The sequence below is a fragment of the Podarcis cretensis genome (genome assembly GCF_951804945.1).
Source record: "Podarcis cretensis genome assembly, chromosome: 17".
Lineage (NCBI taxonomy): Eukaryota > Metazoa > Chordata > Lepidosauria > Squamata > Lacertidae > Podarcis > Podarcis cretensis.
Genome location: NC_137187.1, coordinates 23,161,122 through 23,184,144, shown reverse-complemented (window position 1 = coordinate 23,184,144; position 23,023 = coordinate 23,161,122). Strand labels below are relative to the sequence as shown.

The following is a 23,023-nucleotide window of genomic DNA, read 5'->3' as shown; positions in this document are numbered from 1 at the left end:
AAAGAAAATGAATCTCAGCTGGAGAAGAAAAAAAGCCATTACTTTAGCTCCCAGGCAGTTCTCAAAATCCTTCTTCATTTCAGAGACCACGACCTTGTCCTGTGGTCTTTTAGGGCCACTGCAACATGGAGCAACTGTTTGTAGATCCAACTCCACAATCTATTAAAGAAAAGAGAGAGAGATTAGGTAAACAAGATGCAATTGTTCCAAACTGCCCGTGAGTCCACCCCCCCCCCATAGGACTGAATTGCAGCCATTAACTTATATGGGAAAGAGTAAAATGGTGGATTCCTAGGGAACGCTGCAACATTGCTGGCATTATTCTCTGCTCTGAATTACCCCAGTCGTTCATAATCAAGCCAGGGGTCTAGTTCCTGGTCATCCTAAAATCGTAAATTTGCAGTCTCATATATAGATATAGATATGTAGTTAACCATGTCAATATCAGTTCTTAAAATGATAAATACTTTAAAGCAACGGTTCTCAAACATGGTCCAAGAGTTCCATTCAGGTGGTCTGTGGAGAGGCTGAGGAATATTCAAGAATATCTTTGCTTTGTCCTGCACTGGATTTATTTATTTTTTCTGACGGGGAGATCAAGGCCATCTTGCAAAGGGCCAGATTACCCAAAAGGCTAACACTGACCTAGTCTAGGGCATATGATATTCCTAATAGAGAGCTGGGGCTTGTCAGGAGTTCAGCCTACTCTCGAGTAGGACCCTGGCAGAGACACATGCCCGACTGGCATGTTCTCTCCCTCCTGGTCTTTCATTTGGGAGCTTCAAAAGCTTTCTTCTGCCCGAACATCACAGCAACCAATGCAAAAAGAGATCGGCACACTTAGGGATCCAAAGAGTTTGCGCAGTTGCGTAACAGACCTCAGCAACTCAGCATTTTGGCTAATCTACTTTATTTACATCTAAACACACATGGAGCACTGAAACATGGCTCCCTCATTCTCTAGCATCAGACAGCAAAGAGAAAAAGGACAAAGGACAATAGTCCCACTTCATGGAACACCGTAACACAAACATCCTGTCTTCGTCACTTCCCACTCTGTGAAGTCAAAACATATACCATCATGTGAAAGACAACAATCCTATGACTGCAATCATGGATCAGGAATTCTAACAGGGCTTTCTATTAATTTTCCCCTAAATATTTGCTAGTTAAAGGGGTCCTTATCAGCAGCTTGGCTTATGGTCTGGTGGCTTTCACCACCACAGAATACAGCGATTTGGGGTGGGAGGACAGATCTATATATGGTTGGGGGCAATGCAGATTTTTCAGATGCTGCTGACAAGCATGAAGGAATGGCTTGTAGAGGCACCAGGTTGCCTGCATGGGTATTTCCATACAGCGAAGGATAGTTCTTACAGAGACAAGATCTGCAATTCTGAATCCCCTGGAGACTTTAGACAAGATTTGGGGAAGCCTGTGGCCCTCCTAGACTACAACTCCCATCATCCCTGATCATTAGTCATGCTAGCTGTGGCTGATGGGAACTGGAGTGTGCCACAGCTTCTCAATCCCTGCTTTAGACAGGAAGTCACAATACACCTATGAAGCAAAAGGAAGCCAGGCTGCATTTCTCAGGAACTGACTATTTGTAACAAGCAGGACAAGCCCTGCAGGCTTAACAGCACAATGCCAAGGATTTATTCCGGTGCAGGCCTGCCCCAACCTGAACTCGGCCCACCAGCCTCGCTTTGGGGTTTGTCAGGTGCTCAACAACCCTCCCTCTGTTTGAGGTCCTCGGTAGGCAACACAAACAGGAGGTTTAATCTAACCCTTGGTGGTCTGCCATGCATGCCCGGTGGCTTGGAGGACCTCCCAGTTCAGCTAGCCTGTGCCAACATGCTCTGAAGTCTTCAGAGGGAAGAGAAGGAATGAAAAAGCCACTTCCAAGCTAGGGAGGAGGTGGGGTTGCGGACTTCACGCCCCTCCCCACACTCACGGGGGCTGGCTGATAGCCCCCGTGATACTAGGGGAATCCTCAGGCGCGTCATCCCACTGGCCAGCCAATCGGCTGGCCCAGGAGGCATGGCTGGCCCTATTTAGGGCCGGCGTGGCTGAGGATCTCCCTCTTTCCACGCCTCAGCTGTTCAGGTTTTCCCTCCCCTCCCACCCATTAGGCTAGTCTCTCCGACTTTGCTATGGACTCCGGTTGGTCACCGTCGAGGGGCCTGGTAGGAATTTTTCCAATTGGCAGATTGGCACCAGCCACTTGGTTTTCGCCTACCTCGTAGCAAACCATCACAGCTCCTCGGTATTGGCGGTTAGGCATTGGTAGGGGTATTATTATGCAGATGAAGGGGGGAGGAAGCGCCATCACCTTCCCCCAAATCAAAGCGTAGTCCGGTAAAGGATTCCAGGGGGCATGGCCTTGTCTTATGGAGCTTATGGAGGTGTGGGCCCACGGCACGCCCCTGAGCGGTGACCCCAGGGGAGCTCCTAGTTGATGTGCATCAGCGGGACTCCCCCTACTGGTGGTTAACCCAGCAAGCAGGCTGAAGCCGGTTAGATGATAGGACCAATACCTAAGCCAATACTGCTCAATTCCTGTAATCAATAAAGTTGTGGCCTAATTTGACCCATTAACTCTAATTCTTGTGTCTTGTGTCTTTATTTCCGAGGGGGGAGGCGGGAACTCGCCATGCAACACAGAAGGTCTTCTGCATATTATCAAGAGTTTGGGACTCTTGAAAGAGATGTTTCTCCTAGACCAGGGGTGAGGAACCACCTCCAGATGTGGCTGAACTACAACTCTCATCCGCACCAGGAAGTATGGCCAATAGCCAGGGGTGATGTGGGTTGCAGTTCGGCAACATCTAGGGGTTTAAAATTTCCCCACCCCCGCTCTAGAAAAGGATCTCCACTCGTACCAGGAATGGAGAGTCTGCAGTCCTTGAGATGTTGTTGGATTCCAGCTTCCACCAATACCAGCTGTTGAGGGCAAACACTCCTGGGGGGGATGGCAGACTCCCAGTACCTCCGAGCATCTCCCAGTAGGCACATCTCTGGAATGGCATGTCCCTTCACTCCAGAGTGTCGCCCCTCTGCGACACTTCTCATATGAAAAGTGCACACAAGTCTTCTGGCATCACACAGCAAGAAGATAGAGACATCCGTAAATCTAAACTACGTTTTATTCACAATATACACAGAAAATCCATAATCACGTCTGTGTTCTCCAAACTCTGGCAGAAACAGAAAGCATACAGCAAAAGCGAAAGTACAGTCCAATAACACTCTCAGACAGGAGAGATGAGACAGTCTTCTGTTCCTACACTCTTCTCAGACATCTCATGTGATTTATAATAATCACACTAGCCAGCATCAGCTTACATAAAATCCTAACATCCTAACATGACCAATGGTCAGGGATGATTGAGTGGGTGGTTCCCTAGTCCAAATGGCTGAGAGGTTGCCTGCTCTTGATGGGGTTACACTTCCTCTGAAGGAGCGGGTATACAGCTTGGGGGTATTCCCAGATCCTGTGCTGTCACTTGACACTCAGGTGGCCTTGATGGCACAGAGCAGTGCTGCGCAATATCTAGTTTTCAACATCATGACATATCACCGAGGGAGGGGGGCTATTGGGTTGTTGTTTTTATGAACTTCCTGCAGCCAATCAGAAGCCACACTCCGAAAGTCAAACGGACTTCCCAAACGGATTCTGTTTGACTTCTGAGGTACGATCATATATAAATTCAATAAATAAATAATAAAAAACATCACGATACAGTGGTACCTCGCAAGACGAATGCCTCGTAAGACGAAAAACTCGCAAGACGAAAGAGTTTTTCATTTTTTGAGTTGCTTCGCAAGACGAATTTCCCTATGGGCTTGCTTCGCAAGACGAAAACGTCTTGCAAGTTTGTTTCCTTTTTCTTAAAACCGTTAATACCCAGGGTGCATTCAGGGGGTGCAGTTGCAACTTGACTTCGAGGAGCAACTCATAGCACGCGGTGTGGTAGCCTTTTTTGAGGTTTTTGAAGACTTTGGTGATTTTTGAAGCTTTTCCAAAATCCGTGCTTCGCAAGACGAAAAATTCGCAAGTCGAAAAAACTCGCAGAACGAATTAATTTCGTCTTGCGAGGTACCACTGTATACCGGTTGATCATGATGACTGTAATAAGGATGGAGCTATGTAGAACTATGTAGAAGGGATGTGGGTGGCACTGTAGGTTAAACCACAGAGCCTAGGACTTGCCGATCAGAAGGTCAGTGGTTCGAATCCCTGCAATGGGGTGAGCTCCCATTTCTCGGTCCCTGCTCCTGCCAACCTAGCAGTTCGAAAGCACGTCTAAGTGCAAGGAGATAAATAGGTACCACTCTGGCAGGAAGATAAATGGCATTTCTGTGTGCTGCTCTGGTTCGCCAGAAGCGGCTTAGTCATGCTGGCCACATGACCCAGAAGCTGCACGCCAGCTCCCTCGGCCAATAAAGCGAGATGAGCGCCGCAACCCCAGAGTCGGTCACGACTGGACCTAATGGTCAGGGGTCCCTTTACCTTTTATGTAGTGGCATTCGCTGGCTTCAATGGGTTCCCCACATCATGATTTTTGCATAACAAGCAAACTCATACACATCATGATTCATGATATATTGCCAGGTCAAAAATTATGAAAACGATATCACGATATGGACTTCAAACCGGTTTTGGATGATATATTGATATATCATCGCCCAGCCCTAGTACAGAGTGCCTTCCATCAGCTTTGGCTGGTGTCCCAGCTGCGCCCCTGTCTGGACAGGGAGAGCCTAACTTCTGTTGTCTGTGCTCTGGTAACCTCTAGATTAGATTACTGCAACACATTGTATGTGGGGCTACCTCTGAAGACAGTTTGGAAACTTCAGCTGGTGCAGAATTCAGAGGACAGGTTGCTCTTTGGGGCAAGACAGTTTGAGCATATAACGCCAATCCTGGCTCAACTTCACTGCCTACCTAATAGTTTCTGGGCTAAATTCAAAGTGCCTTTGTGAGGTCTCACAAGTGGTAGGTAGGACCTTATTAAGACTAAGAGGCAAAAGGCCTGAATGCTCATTTGAGGAAGGTGTCAAGTCAAGCAAACCCACCTGTGTAAAATCGGGATCCTGCGATGAGTTACTGAAATCTCTAAACATTCCTGCAGCCTCAAGGTATTTTCTTATGTGCCTAATCTTATCTTCATCACGGCCTAAAGCAGATGGAAAGAGCCAATCAAGTTGCAGCATTTCAAACAAGCACAAAGACAACAACTTAGAATTCCACAATCGAATGTTTAGGTCGCCATGTAGGATTTGAATAGAAGATTATTAATATTGTTACTTATTAAATTTGTATGCTCCCCGTCATCTGAGGATTGCAGGGTGGTTAACAATATAAGAACACAAAAAGATATCCACTTCTGAGCTGAGTTCATAATGCCAGTGAACGCACAGTATTGGGAATTATAAATAAAACATTTCATTGTCTATATCAGCATTTCATTTTGTATGCAAAATTCTTGCCATGACTAAAAATGGAAGTGGATGGTTGTGACGGAGGATCTTGCCTGTTGTTTACTCTGCTCTTTATATGCAGAGATGTCCTTAATATTCCCAAATCTATGATTTAATAGGATTATTGATGCCGGCTCCCTTGACCAATAAAGCGACTGGACCTAAAGGAGTCCCTTTAACTTTACCTTTATTGATGCCTCAGTGTCACATATTAGGGCTATGGATTCTTTAGAGGCTCTTATTTAAATAACACATATGTTTATTTTTTTAAGGTGACTTCAAAGTAGATCAATCAGGGTTACAAGACAGGTTATATTATTTGCCTCATCAAACAAAGAAATCCCTTTTTAAAGATAGATAGATAGATTCTTTATTGTCATTACACAAGTGCAACATTGCACAAGTGCAACGAAATTGGATGCCATCCCTTAAAAACAACAAAAGCAAAACAACAACAACAACCAACCAAACCACATTCCAGCCACACCCACACCCACACCCATCAAACTCCCAGGTCACACTATCGAGTTACAGCATTTAAAAAGGCCACAGCTCTTGGATAGAAACTATTTTTCAGTCTATTTGTCCTTGACTTGATGTTTCTATATCTCCTGCCAGAAGGCAGTAGTGCAAACAGACTGTATCCCGGGTGAGATGCATCCTGCAGGATGTTGTTTGCTTTCCTAAGACAACGGGAACCGTACAGTTCTTCCAAAGATGGGAGAGGATGACCAATAATCCTTTGGGCTGTGGTTATGACCTTCTGGAGCACCTTCCTCTTCCTAGCTGTACAACTGGAGAACCAGGCACAAATACAGTATGTGAGAATGCTCTCTATGGAGCCTCGGTAGAAGGACACCAGCAGTCTCTCACTCAGATTGTTCTTCTTTAAAAGTCTGAGGAAATAAATTCTCTGCTGGGCCTTCTTCACCAGAGCAGTGGTATTTGCGCTCCAAGTCATGCCCTGATCGATAGTCACTCCCAAAAACCTGAATTCCGCCACCCTCTCCACCCGTTCCCCTTTGATATACAAGGGCTGAATGTCCGCCTTTTTTTTCCTGTAATCCACCACCAATTCCTTGGTCTTAGCCGTATTAAGAGCCAGATTGTTCTCTCCACACCAAACACAAAGCCGCTCCACCTCGTCCCGATAGGCGGACTCATCCCCTCCTGAAATGAGCCCCACCACCGTAGTGTCATCAGCAAACTTGATGATTTTGTTGCTGGGATAGATGGCTGTACAATCATACGTATAGAGAGTATAGAGCAGGGGACTCAACACACAACCCTGTGGTGAGCCGGTGTTAAGGCTAAGGGCTGTGGACATATGTGACCCCACTCTAACCCTCTGAGAACGTTCTGACAAAAAATCCAAAACCCAGAGACAGGTGGAGTTGGAGAGTCCAATCGCCTCTAGCTTGGACACCAGTCTATGGGGGAGGATAGTGTTAAAAGCAGAGCTAAAATCCACAAACAGCAGCCTCACATAACTCCCCGGCTGCTCCAGATGGGACAGAGCAGCATGGAGAGTGATAGTGATAGCGTCTTCCGTGGATCTATTTGCCCTGTATGCAAACTGGTAGTTGTCAAAAGTTGATGGAAGACAGGAAATTATATGACGGCGCACCAGTTTCTCAAAACACTTCATGATGATTGGAGTCAGTGCAACTGGTCTGTAGTCGTTCAAACTACTGATTGTAGATTTTTTAGGCAGAGGAACAATAGTTGACGACTTCAGGCAGGGTGGGACAATAGACTGGTGTAAGGACTTGTTGAAGATCTTAGTAAAGACCTTCGCCAGCTGATCCGCACAGCCCTTCAACACCTTTCCCGTGATGCCATCAGGTCCAGCAGCCTTCCTCGGATTCACCATCCTCAATACCTGTCTCACCTCATGCTCCTCTACAGTGAATGAGGGGCCCCTATGGGCTGGTGGCTGTAATACCGGCGTCTCAGGTGGCTCCTTCTCGAAGCGAGCAAAGAAAAAGTTAAGCTCCTCCGCCAGCAAAGGGTCACCATCGACAGCACCAAGGTTAGGTTTGTAGTTGGTAATATGCTGAATCCCCTGCCACATCTGTCTTGTGTTGTTACTCCTTAATTTATCCTCAATCCTCTGCCTATAGACCAGTTTTGCCCGTCGAATACCCCTCTTCAAGTTTGCTCTTGCCACACTGTAAAGCTGCACCTCGCCCGACCTGAAAGCCCTATTCCTTTCCCGCAACAGGCACTGGACCTCTCTATTCATCCAGGGTTTCTGATTGGGATAAAACCGGATGGATTTATTTACTGTGACAGTGTCTGTGCAGTGATTGATATAGCACAGAACTGCCGCCGTGTGCTCCTCCAGGTCTGAACGATCGAAAATATCCCAATTGGTTCTCTCAAAACAGTCCTGCAGCTGGTGGATAGCGCCTTCAGGCCAGATTTTAACAGTCCTTGATATTGTGGGAGCCCGTTTCCTGAGTGGGATATATGCTGGTACCAGGAACAGAGACATATGGTCGGACTGGCCCAAATGTGGCAGCTGTAAGGCCCTATAGCCGTGATTTACATTCGAATAAACTTTATCCAGTGTCTTGTCCCCCCTTGTGGGACATTTCACATGCTGATAGAGCGTTGGGAGCACTGTTTTAAGTTCAACATGATTGAAGTCTCCCGCAATGATGTGCACAGCTTCAGGATGCTTGTCTTGCTGGCTGCTGATAAGGCTCTGCAGGCATCCCAGAGCCAAGTTGGCATTGGCATCTGGTGGCACGTACACACCAGTTAGCATAACAGCTGTAAACTCCCTAGGGAGATAGGCTGGTCTGCATTTAACAGCCACATATTCCAAATCCGGTGAACAGTAACTGCCCACGGTCTTAGAATTATTGGACCAGCATTTGTTCACATATACACACAGCCCCCCTCCTTTGGTTTTTCCGAAGTCCATGCCTCGGTCATGACGATGTACCACACAGCCTTCCAACTGAATAGCCGTGTCTGGTATGGACGGTTGAAGCCATGTCTCAATGACAAATAAGACGCAGCAATCTTTTACGAGACTGTTCTTTGCTGCCAGCAGCCTCAATTCATCCATCTTGTTGGCAAGAGATCTCACATTAGCAAGAAATATGCTAGGGAGTGGTGGTTTAGATGGACTCCTCTGCAATCTTACCAGGACGCCGGCCCGACAACCCCGCCTTTGCCTCCTGTCTCTACGCCGCCTTCGCCTCCTCCCTGGAGGCATAGTAATCCATGGAGAGCCCGGTGGCCTGGCTACTCCCACAGGAGCGTTATCTGGGCGAAAATAATCAGCTCTCACAGCTTGTTCACACTGTAACCCGACCTTCAGAAGTTCCTGCCTGCTATAAATCTTTCTTGCCCGGCCAAACATACTCAGAACAAGTAAAAATAATGAAAACAAAACACTGAAAACAAAACAAAACACTGAAAACAAAAGGAGAGCACTGAGCCGCAGCGTCTCTGCGCGCCGCCATATATTGCCATTTAACTTTACCCTTTAACTTTACCTTTACCTAAGTCCCTTTAACTTTACCTTTATTGATGCCTCAGTGTCACATATTAGGGCTATGGATTCTTTAGAGGCTCTTATTTAAATAACACATATGTTTATTTTTTTAAGGTGACTTCAAAGTAGATCAATCAGGGTTACAAGACAGGTTATATTATTTGCCTCATCAAACAAAGAAATCCCTTTTTAAAAAATAGTGGAAACGGTATGATCTGAACACATATCCCTATTTTGTTTTTTTGATGACATAATTTTATGCTGTGAACCACTCTGAGATCTACAGATGAAGGGCGGTGTACAAATTATTATTATAATAATAATAATGATGGTAATAATGATGGTGATAATACAGTCGTATCTTGGATCCCGAATGCCTTGGTACTCTGATGTTTTGGCTCCCGAACCCGAAAGTGAGTGTTCCGGTTTGCGAACATTCTTTGGAACCCAAATGTCTGACAGGGCTTCCGCCGCTTCTGATTGGCTGCAGGAACTTCCTGCAGCCAATCAGAAGCAGCACTTTGGTTTCCAAACATTTTGGAAGTCGAACGGACTTCTGGAACAGATTCTGTTCAACTTCCAAGGTACGACTGTATGTGCATTTCGTATTCTCTGAATGTGTGTAAATTTGAGGTTTCAAAGTGATGAATTAAACCACTTTCAATCACCTAATCAGATCATAAACAATACTAAAGGACAAACCCCTCCATTATTTCATTTTCTTCTAAGGCACAAAAAGCAGTAAATATTGACCCAGTTCAGATGTATCAACAAGCCATAGTTTTTCTGTTACTGGAAGAAGGAAGTATCATACACTGTCTGCTCCCCTTCTTTGTGCATGAAGAGGAAACAAGATATTTTTTCAATTAGCTTTTCTAACAAACCTCATCTGAAAGATGGCAAACTGTAGCTTGTGCAATCTATAGTTTGTTCACGAATCAGGATAACCAACAAACTATGGCCACAGTTTGCCTTATACGGGTGCCAACAGGAAACTGCAGGTTTATTGCAAACCTCAGCTGGAGGTTTTTCATCTCACTTCCTCCTGTAATATGCAAGGTGGGGGGGAGCATCGTTGCCTGCTCCTTCTCAAAATGGCAAACCATGGCTTGTCATTATATGCAGAATGGGCCACACAGATACTGACACTAGTTTATATATGCTGGGGTTTAAAGCACTCAGTCCAACTTATCGTAAACCCAGCAGATCCATTTTCTCTATTTCAAGCGTCCAAGTGTCCCCCTGAATTTTGTCACCTGTTTGACACTCACCTGTTTGAAGCAGGTACTTGATGCTAACTTCATCAACTGGGAAGAAGGCAGCAGTTGCTCCATATTCTGGGCACATGTTGGCAATGGTGGCTCGATCAGCGATGGACAACTGAGTCACCCCAGGCCCAAAGAACTCAACAAATTTACCCACGACCCCAACCTGGCGAAGGTGCTGTAACAGATTAAAAACTGCACTTAGAACCGTCCGATATAAATTGTATTCTAATAAAAGAGGACAAACTCAAAAGCTGCCAGCAGCCCAATCCTAAGCAGCTTTCCACTGGCTACCGCTTAAAAATTTTCAAGCAATCGTTGTGTTAGTTTATCTCAGTAATCCCTACAACGGCTCCATAGTGTAGATCAATTATCATCAACTCAGTACTGCAGACTGAGGGTTGGAAGAGGCTGAGTCACTAATTTGTGAATAAGGGGAGATACGAAGGGAGAGTTTCTAGGCTCATAGCTCATGCTCTTAGGTCAGTTTGCTCCATCTGATGAAGGACAGCGGTACATAGACATCAGGCTTGCAGGATCTATTTTGATTTTTAGTAGGAAACATGAGATCTATCAACCAGACCCTGATGTGAAAGACTTAAAATCAAATCATTCTGAGCCCAGAAATTAGCTCTGAGCATCAGAACTTAATATAGCTCATAACCCTTCCACACAAATATTCACTCCTGGTTATCTCAGTATAATTGAGGGAAGCGTAATTTTCATGCTGCCATTGTTAAACACAAATGGGGGTCAGAAATCAGCCAGAGATCTAATGGTAAATCCAGATCTATTTTCTGCCCACTACGGAAGTAATGGCACCCTCTCTGCTCCCCTGCCCCGCATCTATGATAGACATGTTTCTGGAATTAAGGGAAGATCAAATCCCTAGAAAATGGACAACAGTGATTTTGGCCATCGTGGTGTCGCACCATGTGATTACCTTGGTAACGGTGAGCACAATGTCAGTGGATGTGACAAGTGGTTGAGGGCTACCTATCAATTTGTAGCCGATCACCTCAGGAAGCACCATGCTGATTGGCTGGCCCAGCATCACCGCTTCTGCTTCAATTCCCCCCACACCTGCCAACGAGGACAAAGACAACATTAAACGCAACTGTCTCACTGCCTGATGACAAACAAGAAGGATATACCGTATTTTTCGCTCTATAAGACGCACCAGACCACAAGACTAGTTTTTGGAGGAGGAAAACAAGAAAAAAAATATTCTGAATCTCAGAAGCCAGAACAGCAAGAGGGATTGCTATGCAGTGAAAGCAGCAATCCCTCTTGCTGTTCTGGCTTCTGGGATAGCTGCGCAGCCTGCATTCGCTCCATAAGACGCACACACATTTCCCCTTACTTTTTAGGGGGGGGGGGAGTGAGTCTTATAGAGCAAAAAATACGGTAAAGCTTCAAGGCAGAGAGAAAGAAAATTCCAATGGAACAGAGAAGATAAGGCTGTCTAGGATTGCTGCCAACATTGCCATACGAGCAGGACGGATGAAGTGCTTGTGGATATACTTATTATATTCCACAGCAAACAGCTCCCGCTTTGCATTGAATTTACCTAAAGCAAAACTGCAAAGTCTTAAAAAGGTTTATCCTGTTGCATCGTTTGCATGTAGACAGTTTATTAGCTGATCAGGCAATCCTTTCACACCTTCAGGGGAAATACAACACTGCAAACCCCCATCTGGAACTGGAAACCTTTGGCCAGCAAACCTTTGGCCAGCACCAAGTCTGAACATTCCTCAGAAACATTAACTTCGCTGTTTGGGTTCTCCTTAAATGGTAGGGATTAGACTGGTATTAGGTGGGTTTTCAATTGGATTTTAATCTTCCGTGGATTTAATCTTTGGGGAGGTCTCTGCCGCTAATGTTGTGCATAGATTTGTATGGAGGGAACATATAATTGCTTTAAATGTAGTTAAGAGAAATGCGGTTCAGTGTTTTTAAATGCAAAGGTTGGTCCAAATGTCCCCATCTTCACCTGGGCATTTTTGCAGCAGTCCTTTTCAAACGTTTTTTAAAACAAGAGCACCACGTTTTCAACTAGTTCTAATGATTATCTATTTGGGGCAGGGAGGAGAGAGAGAGAAACAGAACTTTGTTTACCTGCAACTCAACATAAACCCAAACCACTGAATAGGTCAATCAAGTTCAAGGGCACTTACCCCAGCCAAGGACGCCTAAGCCATTAATCATCGTGGTATGTGAATCGGTGCCCACCACGCTGTCTGGATAATAGTATCCACTCTGATCAAAGACAACTCTTGCCAAATACTCCAGATTCACTTGATGGACAATCCCAGAGCCCGGGGGAATAATCCTCATGTTCTGGAAGGCTTGGGAGCCCCACTGGAAACACAAAACGGAAGAGCCGCTCTCTCTTAGACATAGTCAAAGAATGTTCTTGGCAGCATTGTGTGTGTCCGAGCATAAAAAAACCTGTTATCTGGTACTGGGGGTAGGGGGTTTGGAAGATCACTAAGCAGAAGATTCTGTCCCAGGCCCCACCTCACAAGCTGCTAGGGCCCCACTATTTTTGAAAGCAGCATGTGAAAACTGTAAAATCAAGGCAGCAAAATTAAAGCTATCCAAGTCAGCCTTGTTGTGGATGGATGGTGGACTCAAAAGCCAGCCCCAGAAACTGCAAAGTCAAAAATCTGATCCCTTGGTGTTATGTACTGAAGTTCTCACCCTGGGCCAGCAGGGGGATACTGTAGATAGTTATGCAAATGAAGGATCGAAAGTGACGTTCAATGATTGGATAGTTTTAGAAAGTTGTTACAGTAATGTGGTACTGAGCTCTATATAAGCAGGCTGACTGAGCCCTTCAGTTCAGTTCTGTTCTGGCCTGTGAATAAACAAGAGCTGTTTGAAGAATCGCTGTGTTGTCTGATATGTTCACCCACAACTTAACACTTGTGTTTCCACACATGTTTAGAAGATAAACTTGGCAACATCGGTCAAGGCAAAAACAACAACAACTCTAAATTGGTGGTCAAGGAACACTTGCTCGTTTCTCCCCCAACCCCAGTTGTCAGTTCCCTTCTTCTATGGGGCCAAGGTCTTTACAGGACTTAGGCTTCTTCCCTGGCCAGTTGCATCTTCCAAGACAGAAGTGTAGCCATTTTCACTTCCTAAACCGCACGGACTGTCAGCAGTCAGCCCAGCCTGTGACATGCTCTTTTCCCTGGTGACCACTAAGGAAGGGGAAGGGAACCTGTGACTCTCAAGAAGTTGCCGGACTTCAACTCCCACCACCCTGACCATTGGCCATGCTGGCTGAGGCTAATGGGAGTTGGAGTCTAGCAGGATGTGGAGACCACAGGGCTCCCCAATCCCTGTACCAGAGCCAACCTCTGCTTTGCCCCATCCATGCACAAATGGGGGATCTTTTGCTGTACCTTCAAGAACTCAAATCTTTCTTTGTTCCTTTCAAACTCCAGATCTTGATTCTTCTGCAAACTGTCTGGCCTGCAAACAAAATATGTGGGTTATCAGAGTGGTACACCTTTAAGAGGATGCTTCGCAAGGTCCAACGTGTGTGGGCAAAAAAATGTGAGGGAGAGCAAGAAACAAAGGAAGGTTTGTTATTTATTGAGCTCAGCTGTTTTATGCTCTTTAATTACCTTGCACCAGGGAGCTAGAAACAAGCGGTGAAGAGAGCTTAAGTAGCTTTTGCAGTAATTCCTACTGTCTGGCTCAAGTGCTAATTCCATGCTGAATGTAGGCACATTTGGCAGAGTCTAGCTGGAATGTAAGAGGGGTGGGAAGTGTTCTAAAACATTAATTATATAAGCAGCAGGGGACGCGGGGATGGGGATAACCTATCTTCTTCTTATGTTGAGCTGTCAAAATTGGTTCAGTGCTTTGAAAATGTCCTGTGCCTAACTCTCTGTTGGGTTTCTGCATCTGTTTCTTGTTTTCCCCACCCCCTACCCCCCTTTTTTTAAAAAAAAAAAATCCTGCTGGACATAAACTCCATTGCCATACCTTACCTTTTATTAAAGTCAACCTGGATGGAATGATCAATTACTAAATCAGCAGGGCAAATGGGGTTGATTTTTTCCGGGTCTCCGTCCAGAGCCTTCACAGCATCACGCATAGCAGCAAAATCCACCACTGCTGGGACACCGCTGCAATGGAAGAATGAAGGGAAAGGAAGAAAGTGTATATAAATTAGCAGCCCAGGTGCTGTGCTGTTTTGCAAATGAGACCTTAAAGCCAAGCACACAAAAAGAAAGAAAGAATATTAAAAGGCAACAACATACAGAGGTCCAGAGCTGGAAAACAACAACAGCAACAGCAACAACTGGGATTTCTGAGCTGAGATTCCTAAATGACCTTTAGGGGGTCCCTTCCAATCCTACAGTTCTCTGATTCTATGAAAAAGACACTTGAATTAAACTGGAGATTCAGCTATAAAGCTGCAAATATAATGTTTTAGGTGCATTATACAAATGTGACATTAGATGGTGCTGGTGAGCTAATGGTAAATTCCATATATTTTTTTAAAAGTGTTGGTTTTTTTAAGGATTTTCACAGTGCTTTTTATATAAGTATGGATTCAGCCTGACTCACTATGGATAATTTACCAAACAAATAAGCTATGTGCTCACATTCTCCCTCCTTCCTCCTCCCTTTCAGTTTCACTTTCAGTTCGAAGGTTACTGCTAAGCAAAATTTACTGTGATACCTAAATTGGCAAACTATGGTTGGCACCAGACCTCTGAACTCTGCTCTAAAATGCACATACTGATTATATGTGGTTTCCTAATGGTTGGGGCAAGGCAACTTATCTGCTCAAGAATGCAGGTTTAAATGTATAACTTGAACGGGGGGGGGGGGCACTGTTCAGCAGATTCATTGCCAGCACTCAACATGGTAGCACTGTAACCACCACCTAAAATTACTGGTGGTGGTTGCAGTAAACATCACTTTCTGGGGGAATTGGAAACAAGAGACTGGTACAGCGCCCTGATCTCAAATGGGAGGAGGTTCCGGATCAGGTCCCCAATGTTGTTGCTGCTTTTCTTCAAAATGAAGGACACATGTTTAAAAATGTGACCCGAAATTTCAGCCTGTGGCCTTAATAATGTATTTTCCATGTTACATAAAAATGCAAGCGCGCCATCATGCTGTTGTCAGGGCTTCAGGGAATCCTATCCTTCCCACGGTGGGATGCCAAAAAGCAGAAAACCAAGAAGAGTTCTTACCAAGTAGTTTATTCAATATCCACACACAGAGAGACGAAGGAATGCAGTCTCTCTTAGATAATGGTGTTGCTCCAAGTCCCACCCTCTCAGTCCCTCCTATTCTATGTCACCCCTGCGCCAGCTGATCTGTGCTTTCTGCCTCTGAGTTTTTTGTTCTGCTACTCTCAAGGCATGCCTGGATCTGGAAGAGGGGGGCCAGGGATGCGAAGAAGAGGAGGAGGAGGAGGAGGAGGAGGAGGAGGAGGAGGAGGAGGAGTTTGGATTTGACTCAAGGAGTCGCAAAGCGGCTAACATTCTCCTTTCCCTTCCCGCCCCACAACAAACACTCTGTGAGGTGAGTGGGGCTCAGAGACTTCAGAGAAGTGTGACTAGCCCAAGGTCACCCAGCAGCTGCATGTGGAGGAGTGGGGAAGCAAACCTGGTTCACCAGATTACAAGTCTACCACTCTTAACCACTACAGCACACGGGCTCTCTTTCAAGAGACACGGAGTCTGTTACCTGTCTCTCCCCAAGTGCTTCTTCTTCCTGCTGCTCTCCCCTCCCCCCCCCCAGCTTCTTGCCTCTGAACTATGCCCTTCTGCAAACCGCTGTTCTAAATCTATACTGTCCTCCTCTTCTTGAGAAGCTACAGAGAGAGGAGAGGCTGTTCCCACCATTCCTCCTCAGTCCAGGCCCTAACAGCTGTGCTGGGCTACAAGTGAATCTGGAGAGGTGGCACTTCAAACTACTGAGCAACAAGAGGTGATGGATAGGCAGTCCAGTCAAGAAGTGGAGGACAGAAAGCTCCCTGTCTCTGTAATCTAGATCCCCTGGTTGGCTGACACTGTCACCAATCATCTTCCTCCTACCCAACCAGCTTGGGAATCCATTGCTTATGCCTCCGCTGCTTATGCCCCAAAATGCTCTGCCAATTAGGATGAAGAGTCAGTCTGGTAGGAGGAGGAGAACAGGAATGAGGAAGCTGGTCAGAAGAGGCAACCAGATAGCCTCAAAATCCATTTCTATAGCTGCCACTGATTCCCAAGCTGGCTCAACGCAAGCTCCTGGCCACTTTCCTCATTCCCATACTCTCCCTCATGCCAGACCGAGTCTTCATCCCAATCAACCAGGCAGTAGTACAAAAAGATCTAAGCCCTTTTGTGATTCTTCTGAAGGATACTTCGTTTTGGACTTTGCATCTCTTAGCAGGCTTGTGGTGGTGAAATTCTGGAGACGCAGATCACAAAACGAGTCCATGGTAAAAAGGTCAAACTAGGGTGAAGAAAAGTTCTAGTCTGGTATGGAAAATATTCCCCCCCCCCCAAAAAAAAATAATATTTATTGAGTTTCATAGAAAGACATAACTATAACATAATAAAAAAAAGAAAGAACAGTAGTAAAAAAGGAAAAAAAAGAAAAAAGGAAGCAGAAATTAAAAAAGTAAAATGTTACAAACCCCACATATATCTCCACATAGATAAAAACGACTTAATTAGTTAGTTAAACTCCAGTTTCATTAACATATTACTTGACTTCCTCAAACCTCTTCCAACTGAATTTCCTTGTAATAGAATGTAGCAGTTTCCAATATCATTATTTCATATAACATTATTCCAGTTATAATCAAATTCCCTGACTTTTCTTAGTCTGGTATTGAAAATAAACCAGATAGTACCAGAGATCTATTTCCTCAGGAAGCTGTTTTATGACAGCGTATCAGAAAGTCACTCCAACAGATCACAGGTTTTGAGTTCTACCATGGCCAGTTATGCACATGCACCCTTTCCTTGAGAAAAGTTAGGAGAGAGTATTATATACTCACCCAAACCCCACAAAAACAGTTTCTGCCATTTATTTTAGAAGATCACTGTGCCATTATTACAGCTTCTAAAAGAAGCTGCTAACAGTTCCGTTGTTTGATGAGTTAATCCTACATTCGTTGTTAGAGGGGTACAAGCAACAATTAAACGAAACCTTTTGCATGGGATGTTTGGCATGTCTACCAAACATCTATTTCGGATTAGATAAAGCAGCCCTGGAATCATTTCAAAAAGCGCATTATGAGTTTCTTTGAGACCACACAACAAGCTAAGTCAGACTTGGAACACAAACCAGTAGTTCTGCTAGTCTACTCTACCTATGCTCTAGCAATGCAATGCATTCCCCAACCCAACCCACCCTTTTTTTTTTACCCAGGACAGACCTACTCAGAAGGTCTTTGGTGGAAAACAAACAGGGACCACTGTTTTGGGAAGCCTTCATCATGGCGAACCATGTTTGGGAATGTGTGTGGTTCCAGGGGGCTCAGTAGGCTGCAGCCCTATTTGAGCCATTTTTACATGGTTAAGATCATGTGAGCAGGACATGGGAGTCTGCATGTGTAGCACAAATATCTGAAAGGAAGGAATTTCCATGCATACTGCGTCACGCGTATTCTGGAACTCCATATGGAAATAATGCACAATCTACAATAACACAATCTCACCGTTGTAGGTATACATGCAAATTGCAGCATATATATATATATATGAAAATGCAAAACAAAGAAACCTCAAGCCCTGATTTTAAGCATTGCTTTGGAAATACAGGTTGAATCTGAAATGGACGCCTTGACCACAGTGCCACTGGCAACCTTCCCTGCAATCTTTGAACCTCTGGTTCCAAGAACAAACACACTCTCAATTCAAATGACGTATCTGTGCATCTGTTTATCTTTCTAACTCAATACAGTCTGTTGCAAACCCAGTTTGGGAGAGAACAGATTGCCATACCAAGGAATAGATTGGCTAACTTCAGGTTTGCATTTATATATATAATATCTCTCTCTGTGTGTGTATACAAAATATTTTTTAATGAAATTTTCAGTTTTACAATTTCAAATAAACATTTTACAAACTTTAAAATATCCAATGACTTCCCTTCTTCTCTTTCCATGGTTCATTTTAAATATCATACATCTCTGCATATTTTAGTGTAACCAATCAAATCAGTTTCCCACTCTTACATCCACAAAAAGAATATATTCTGTTGAATTTATCTTATCTTAATGCTGCCAGCACTTTCAGCTGTACGTATACAGTTATTTTCCATATATTCAATAATTTTTTCCCAATCTTCTTTAAATGTACTGTATGTTCTTCTAGTAGTTCTCCATAAGCGGCTTAGTCATGCTGGCCCCCTGACCCGGAAGCTGTACGCCGGCTCCCTCGGCCAATAAAGCGAGATGAGCACCGCAACCCCAGAGTCGGCCACGACTGGACCTAATGGTCAGGGGTCCCTTTACCTTTACTATGTTCTTCTTGCTCTATATGTTAAATCTGCAAGTTGTGCATATTCTGTCAATTTAAGTTGCCAGTCCTCTTTGATCGGGACCTTGCTCACTTTCCATTTTTCGGCTAACTAAACACGGCCCGCAATTGTTGCAGAACAGGCTTGTATTTTAAAAACTTGCATCACAATCCCCTAGTCATTTACTGCAAACCTTCCTAGTTACTATGTTGGAAGGTGCAGGTTCAAAAAGGACAGGAGTGTTTGCTGGATGCAAAGAAGTGTCTTTAAACAAAAACAGCTTACAAGCTTAAATCTCATTAAAATTAAGAAAGAGGATCAAGAACAGGTATTGCAGTAAAATTAGTAATACGTATAATCAGGACCACTGTTTTCTAGAACAACAACAACAACTGGGATTCATTATTATGCTTTGCTGCTTCCTCTAGGGCAGGGTTTCCCAAACTTGAATTTCCAGCTGTTTTTGGACTACAATTCCCATCATCCCTGGCTAACAGGACCAGTGGTCAGGGATGATGGGAACTGTAGTATAAAAACAGCTGGAAATTCAAGCTTGGGAAAGCCTGCAATAGGATTTCTGGACTAAATTTTGTTTTTCATTGTGTGAGAGTGTGTGTGTGTGTGTGTGTGTGTGCGCAACTGCCTCTCTTTTCTTACAAGAAACAGATTCTGCACAAAATGTAATCTCTCTCTGTCTTTTCCTTCTCTCTCTTCATAATCCCAGTCTGCAGTATGTATCTCAGTACGAAGGTCACTAAGGAATACAACGAATGTTAATCATTGAAAGAGACCTGAAACACAGGTGGGAAAGGAAAGATGTGTGTCTAAAGGAAAGTTTGCTGAAATTCAGCGGTCTGTAATTTTCGACTAGGCTTGGTCACCATGCCAAAACTTGCAGCTGTCAGGACTTTGAACTTCCTCTTATCTCTGCCTTCCACACTGTGCCTCTGCACAAGGACAGAGACAATTCCCTTCCCAGCCACAATTTTGATGCACAAAAGGATGGCAGGAGGCTCGCTGGAGATTCTTGCACAGTCATGGTGCTGGTGGAACAACACCTTAGCCTGAGATCAGGATTAAGCTTGGATTCCAACTCCCCACTTAAGAGAACACTGCTCTACAAGCAAGGAGAAATGTAGCACTTTTCCCTGGTTGCTTCTTTTGAAAAAAGCTTTCCTAGGGCCAGGTCAGATGACAGCCATCAGTGAACAGCTACTGCCTGAACAACATTCAAGTTCATTTGCACAGAGCTCCTGCTCTGACAGCTATAAGCGGTGCCTTGCTAGGAGGCCACATGGCTGTTGTCAGCCTTGATATGTGCATTGATATGTGCATTGGTCGACACAACTTTTCTTATTACAGTGGTACCTCTAGATACGAACGGGATCCGTTCCGGAGCCCTGTTTGCATCTAGAGGTAAACGTAACTAGCGACGGCACGTCTGCGCACACACGCGTCACTTTTCGCCGCTTCTGCGCATGCACGTGATGTCATTTTGAGCATCTGCGCAAGTGGCGAAACCCGGAAGTAACGCGCGGAGCGCAACTCAAATGTGCTCAACTTGCAGGGTATTCAATCCGAGGTATGTCTGTACATCCGTTTGGCACAATTTGCTGAAAATCAAATCTGCGCACACCGATAGCAGTTGCACAACATTCTCGTTATGTGCTGCTGGAGTACCGCTCCATGTGCTGAGCAGAACATTGTTCCAGGGACAGCCTAGGGTTGCATCCAATGAAGTTGTCCTGCTAGCGCAAGGCTTCTGCCTGGACAACAGAGCTTCCTCTCCCTCTCCTCACATGCCCCAAATCCGCTCCAGAAGGTTGGGGGGAACCCCTAGAACAGATCTGAGGGGGGGGCAGGGAGAAGAATTCCTATTGCACAGGTAGACCTCCTTCTGCTAATGGGACAATTTCATTGGCTATACCCCCTAATGCTAAGAGGATTAGAGAACTGGGCCAAAACAAACAAGATGAATTTTAACAGGGAGAAATGTAAAGTATTGCACTTGGGCAAAAAAAATGAGAGGCACAAATACAAGATGGGTGACACCTGGCTTGAGAGCAGTACATGTGAAAAGGATCTAGGAGTCTTGGTTGACCACAAACTTGACATGAGCCAACAGTGTGACACGGCAGCTAAAAAAGCCAATGCAATTCTGGGCTGCATCAATAGTATAGCATCTAGATCAAGGGAAGTAATAGTGCCACTGTATTCTGCTCTGGTCAGTCCTCACCTGGAGTACTGTGTCCAGTTCTGGGGACCACAGTTCAAGAAGGACACTGACAAACTGGAACGTGTCCAGAGGAGGGCAACCAAAATGGTCAAAGGCCTGGAAACGATGCCTTATGAGGAACGGCTAAGGGAGCTGGGCATGTTTAGCCTGGAGAAGAGGAGGTTAAGGGGTGATATGATAGCCATGTTCAAATATATAAAAGGATGTCACAGAGAGAAGGGAGAAAGGTTGTTTTCTGCTGCTCCAGAGAAGCGGACACGGAGCAATGGCTCCAAACTACAAGAAAGAAGATTCCACCTAAACATTAGGAAGAACTTCCTGACAGTTAGAGCTGTTCGACAGTGGAATTTGCTGCCAAGGAGTGTGGTGGAGTCTCCTTCTTTGGAGGTCTTTAAGCAGAGGCTTGACAACCATATGTCAGGAGTGCTCTGATGGTGTTTCTTGCTTGGCAGGGGGTTGGACTCGATGGCCCTTGTGGTCTCTTCCAACTCTATGATTCTATGATTCTAGGGTTGCGAAACTCACTCTAATTTGCTGTACTAAAATTCTCTCAGACGTACTTCTCCAAAATGACCCTTGTCTCTCTAGAAAATGACTCTGCTCCTAAACTGTGACAACACCTTAGATTAAAACAAAAATGGGGGCGGGGGGAACACAATACAACTCACGTGAAGTCTTGTAGAATAACTCGGGCGGGCTTAAATGGCACTTCGATGTTCTTGTGTTGCATCACGTTCCAGTTTAGGATGTTTTCAACATCTCCCTTCTTTACTAGGAACTCATCACAGTTGCGGACTGAGGCCTCCAGCAACACTCTGATAGAGAACGGCAAACGTTCTGGGAAGGAAAGCACCTCTGTTAGAAGCATGTGGAGACTAAAGCTATATGGTACAAACGTAAGGAGATTAAATTGTAATATAGCGAAAAGAAGATTCCATTCCATTGGTGGGGAGAAGTTGTAGCTCGAAACTTCTAAGTCACAACTAACCACAGTTCCTTGGTGCATGGTAGCTACACATTCAGAGACACATTTTCCCCTTTAATACTACACAGACCACCATTATGGAGATTTCTTTCTTTCTTTCTTTCTTTCTTTCTTTCTTTCTTTCTTTCTTTCTTTCTTTCTTCATAAGCCACTTTGAGATTCTGGATGAAAAGCTATGTAGAATTATTTTTAACTATAAATACAAACAAATGCACATTTACAGTCATAACTTGGAAGCCGAATGCCTTGGGAGTCGAACATTGTGGCTCCCAAACACCACAAACCCGAAAGTGAATGTTCCTGTTTCTGAACGTTCTTTGGAAGCCGAACGTCTGACGTGGTTTCCGCGGCTTCCAATTGCATGCAGGAAGCTCCTGCAGCCAATCGGAAGCCATGCCTTCATTGTCGAACATTTTTGGAAGTTGAACGGACTTCCGGAACGGATTCCGTTCGACAGTGAAGGTACGACTGTACTTAAAAAAAAAATACCCATGCAGCCACATGATATGCAACTTCTGCACACATGTGAAGAACATAGGAATCTACTTTGCACTAAGTTAGACCACTGGGTCCATCTAACCCAATCAGATTAGCAGCGCTCCGGGATTTCAGACAGGGGTCTCTCCCAGTCCTACGTGGAGATGCCTGGGATTGAATCTGGAACCTTCTCCGTGCAAAGCAGGTGCTCCACAACTGAGCTAGAAAGTGGCAGCTCTCAAAACCCAGTCCCCAGAGCCGTCTTTCCCATGGGGCTTAGTGGTGCATCGCGCCACGGCGCCGGCCTCTCGGGGACGCCCCAGCAAGTGGGGGAGTTGGGCGGCTTTGCCGGCGGCCTCCCCTTCCCCTGCACGCCTGCCAGCTGCGCCCCGCCAACCATATGGCTGGTGGGCAAGCAGCTTCCCTCCCCAGCCTCTATAGGGATCGCTCTCCTCCCGAGGAGGTTTGGGAAGGGCGCAACTTCCCTCCCAAGCCTCTGCGAGGATCGCTCTCCCACAGCGGAATGGGGAGTTTGCGCCCCCCCCCCCGGATGGCTGGCAGTGCGCAGC

The 23,023-nt window shown here is 45.2% G+C and overlaps 1 protein-coding gene across 1 annotated transcript in view; it reads right to left on the bottom strand.

The window, feature by feature from the left end:
* Window positions 1-23,023, bottom strand: part of ACO1 (aconitase 1) — a 57,031-nt gene that overhangs the window by 19,815 nt on the left and 14,193 nt on the right. Inside the window, exons 3-10 of the mRNA XM_079959303.1 lie at window positions 21,661-21,829; window positions 14,271-14,408; window positions 13,677-13,746; window positions 12,441-12,624; window positions 11,207-11,346; window positions 10,270-10,441; window positions 5,083-5,183; window positions 43-159 (exon numbers count right to left, since the gene is read on the bottom strand). Coding sequence (XP_079815429.1) covers window positions 43-159; window positions 5,083-5,183; window positions 10,270-10,441; window positions 11,207-11,346; window positions 12,441-12,624; window positions 13,677-13,746; window positions 14,271-14,408; window positions 21,661-21,829 — 1,091 coding nt within the window. The remainder of the gene's footprint in view (window positions 1-42; window positions 160-5,082; window positions 5,184-10,269; window positions 10,442-11,206; window positions 11,347-12,440; window positions 12,625-13,676; window positions 13,747-14,270; window positions 14,409-21,660; window positions 21,830-23,023) is intronic.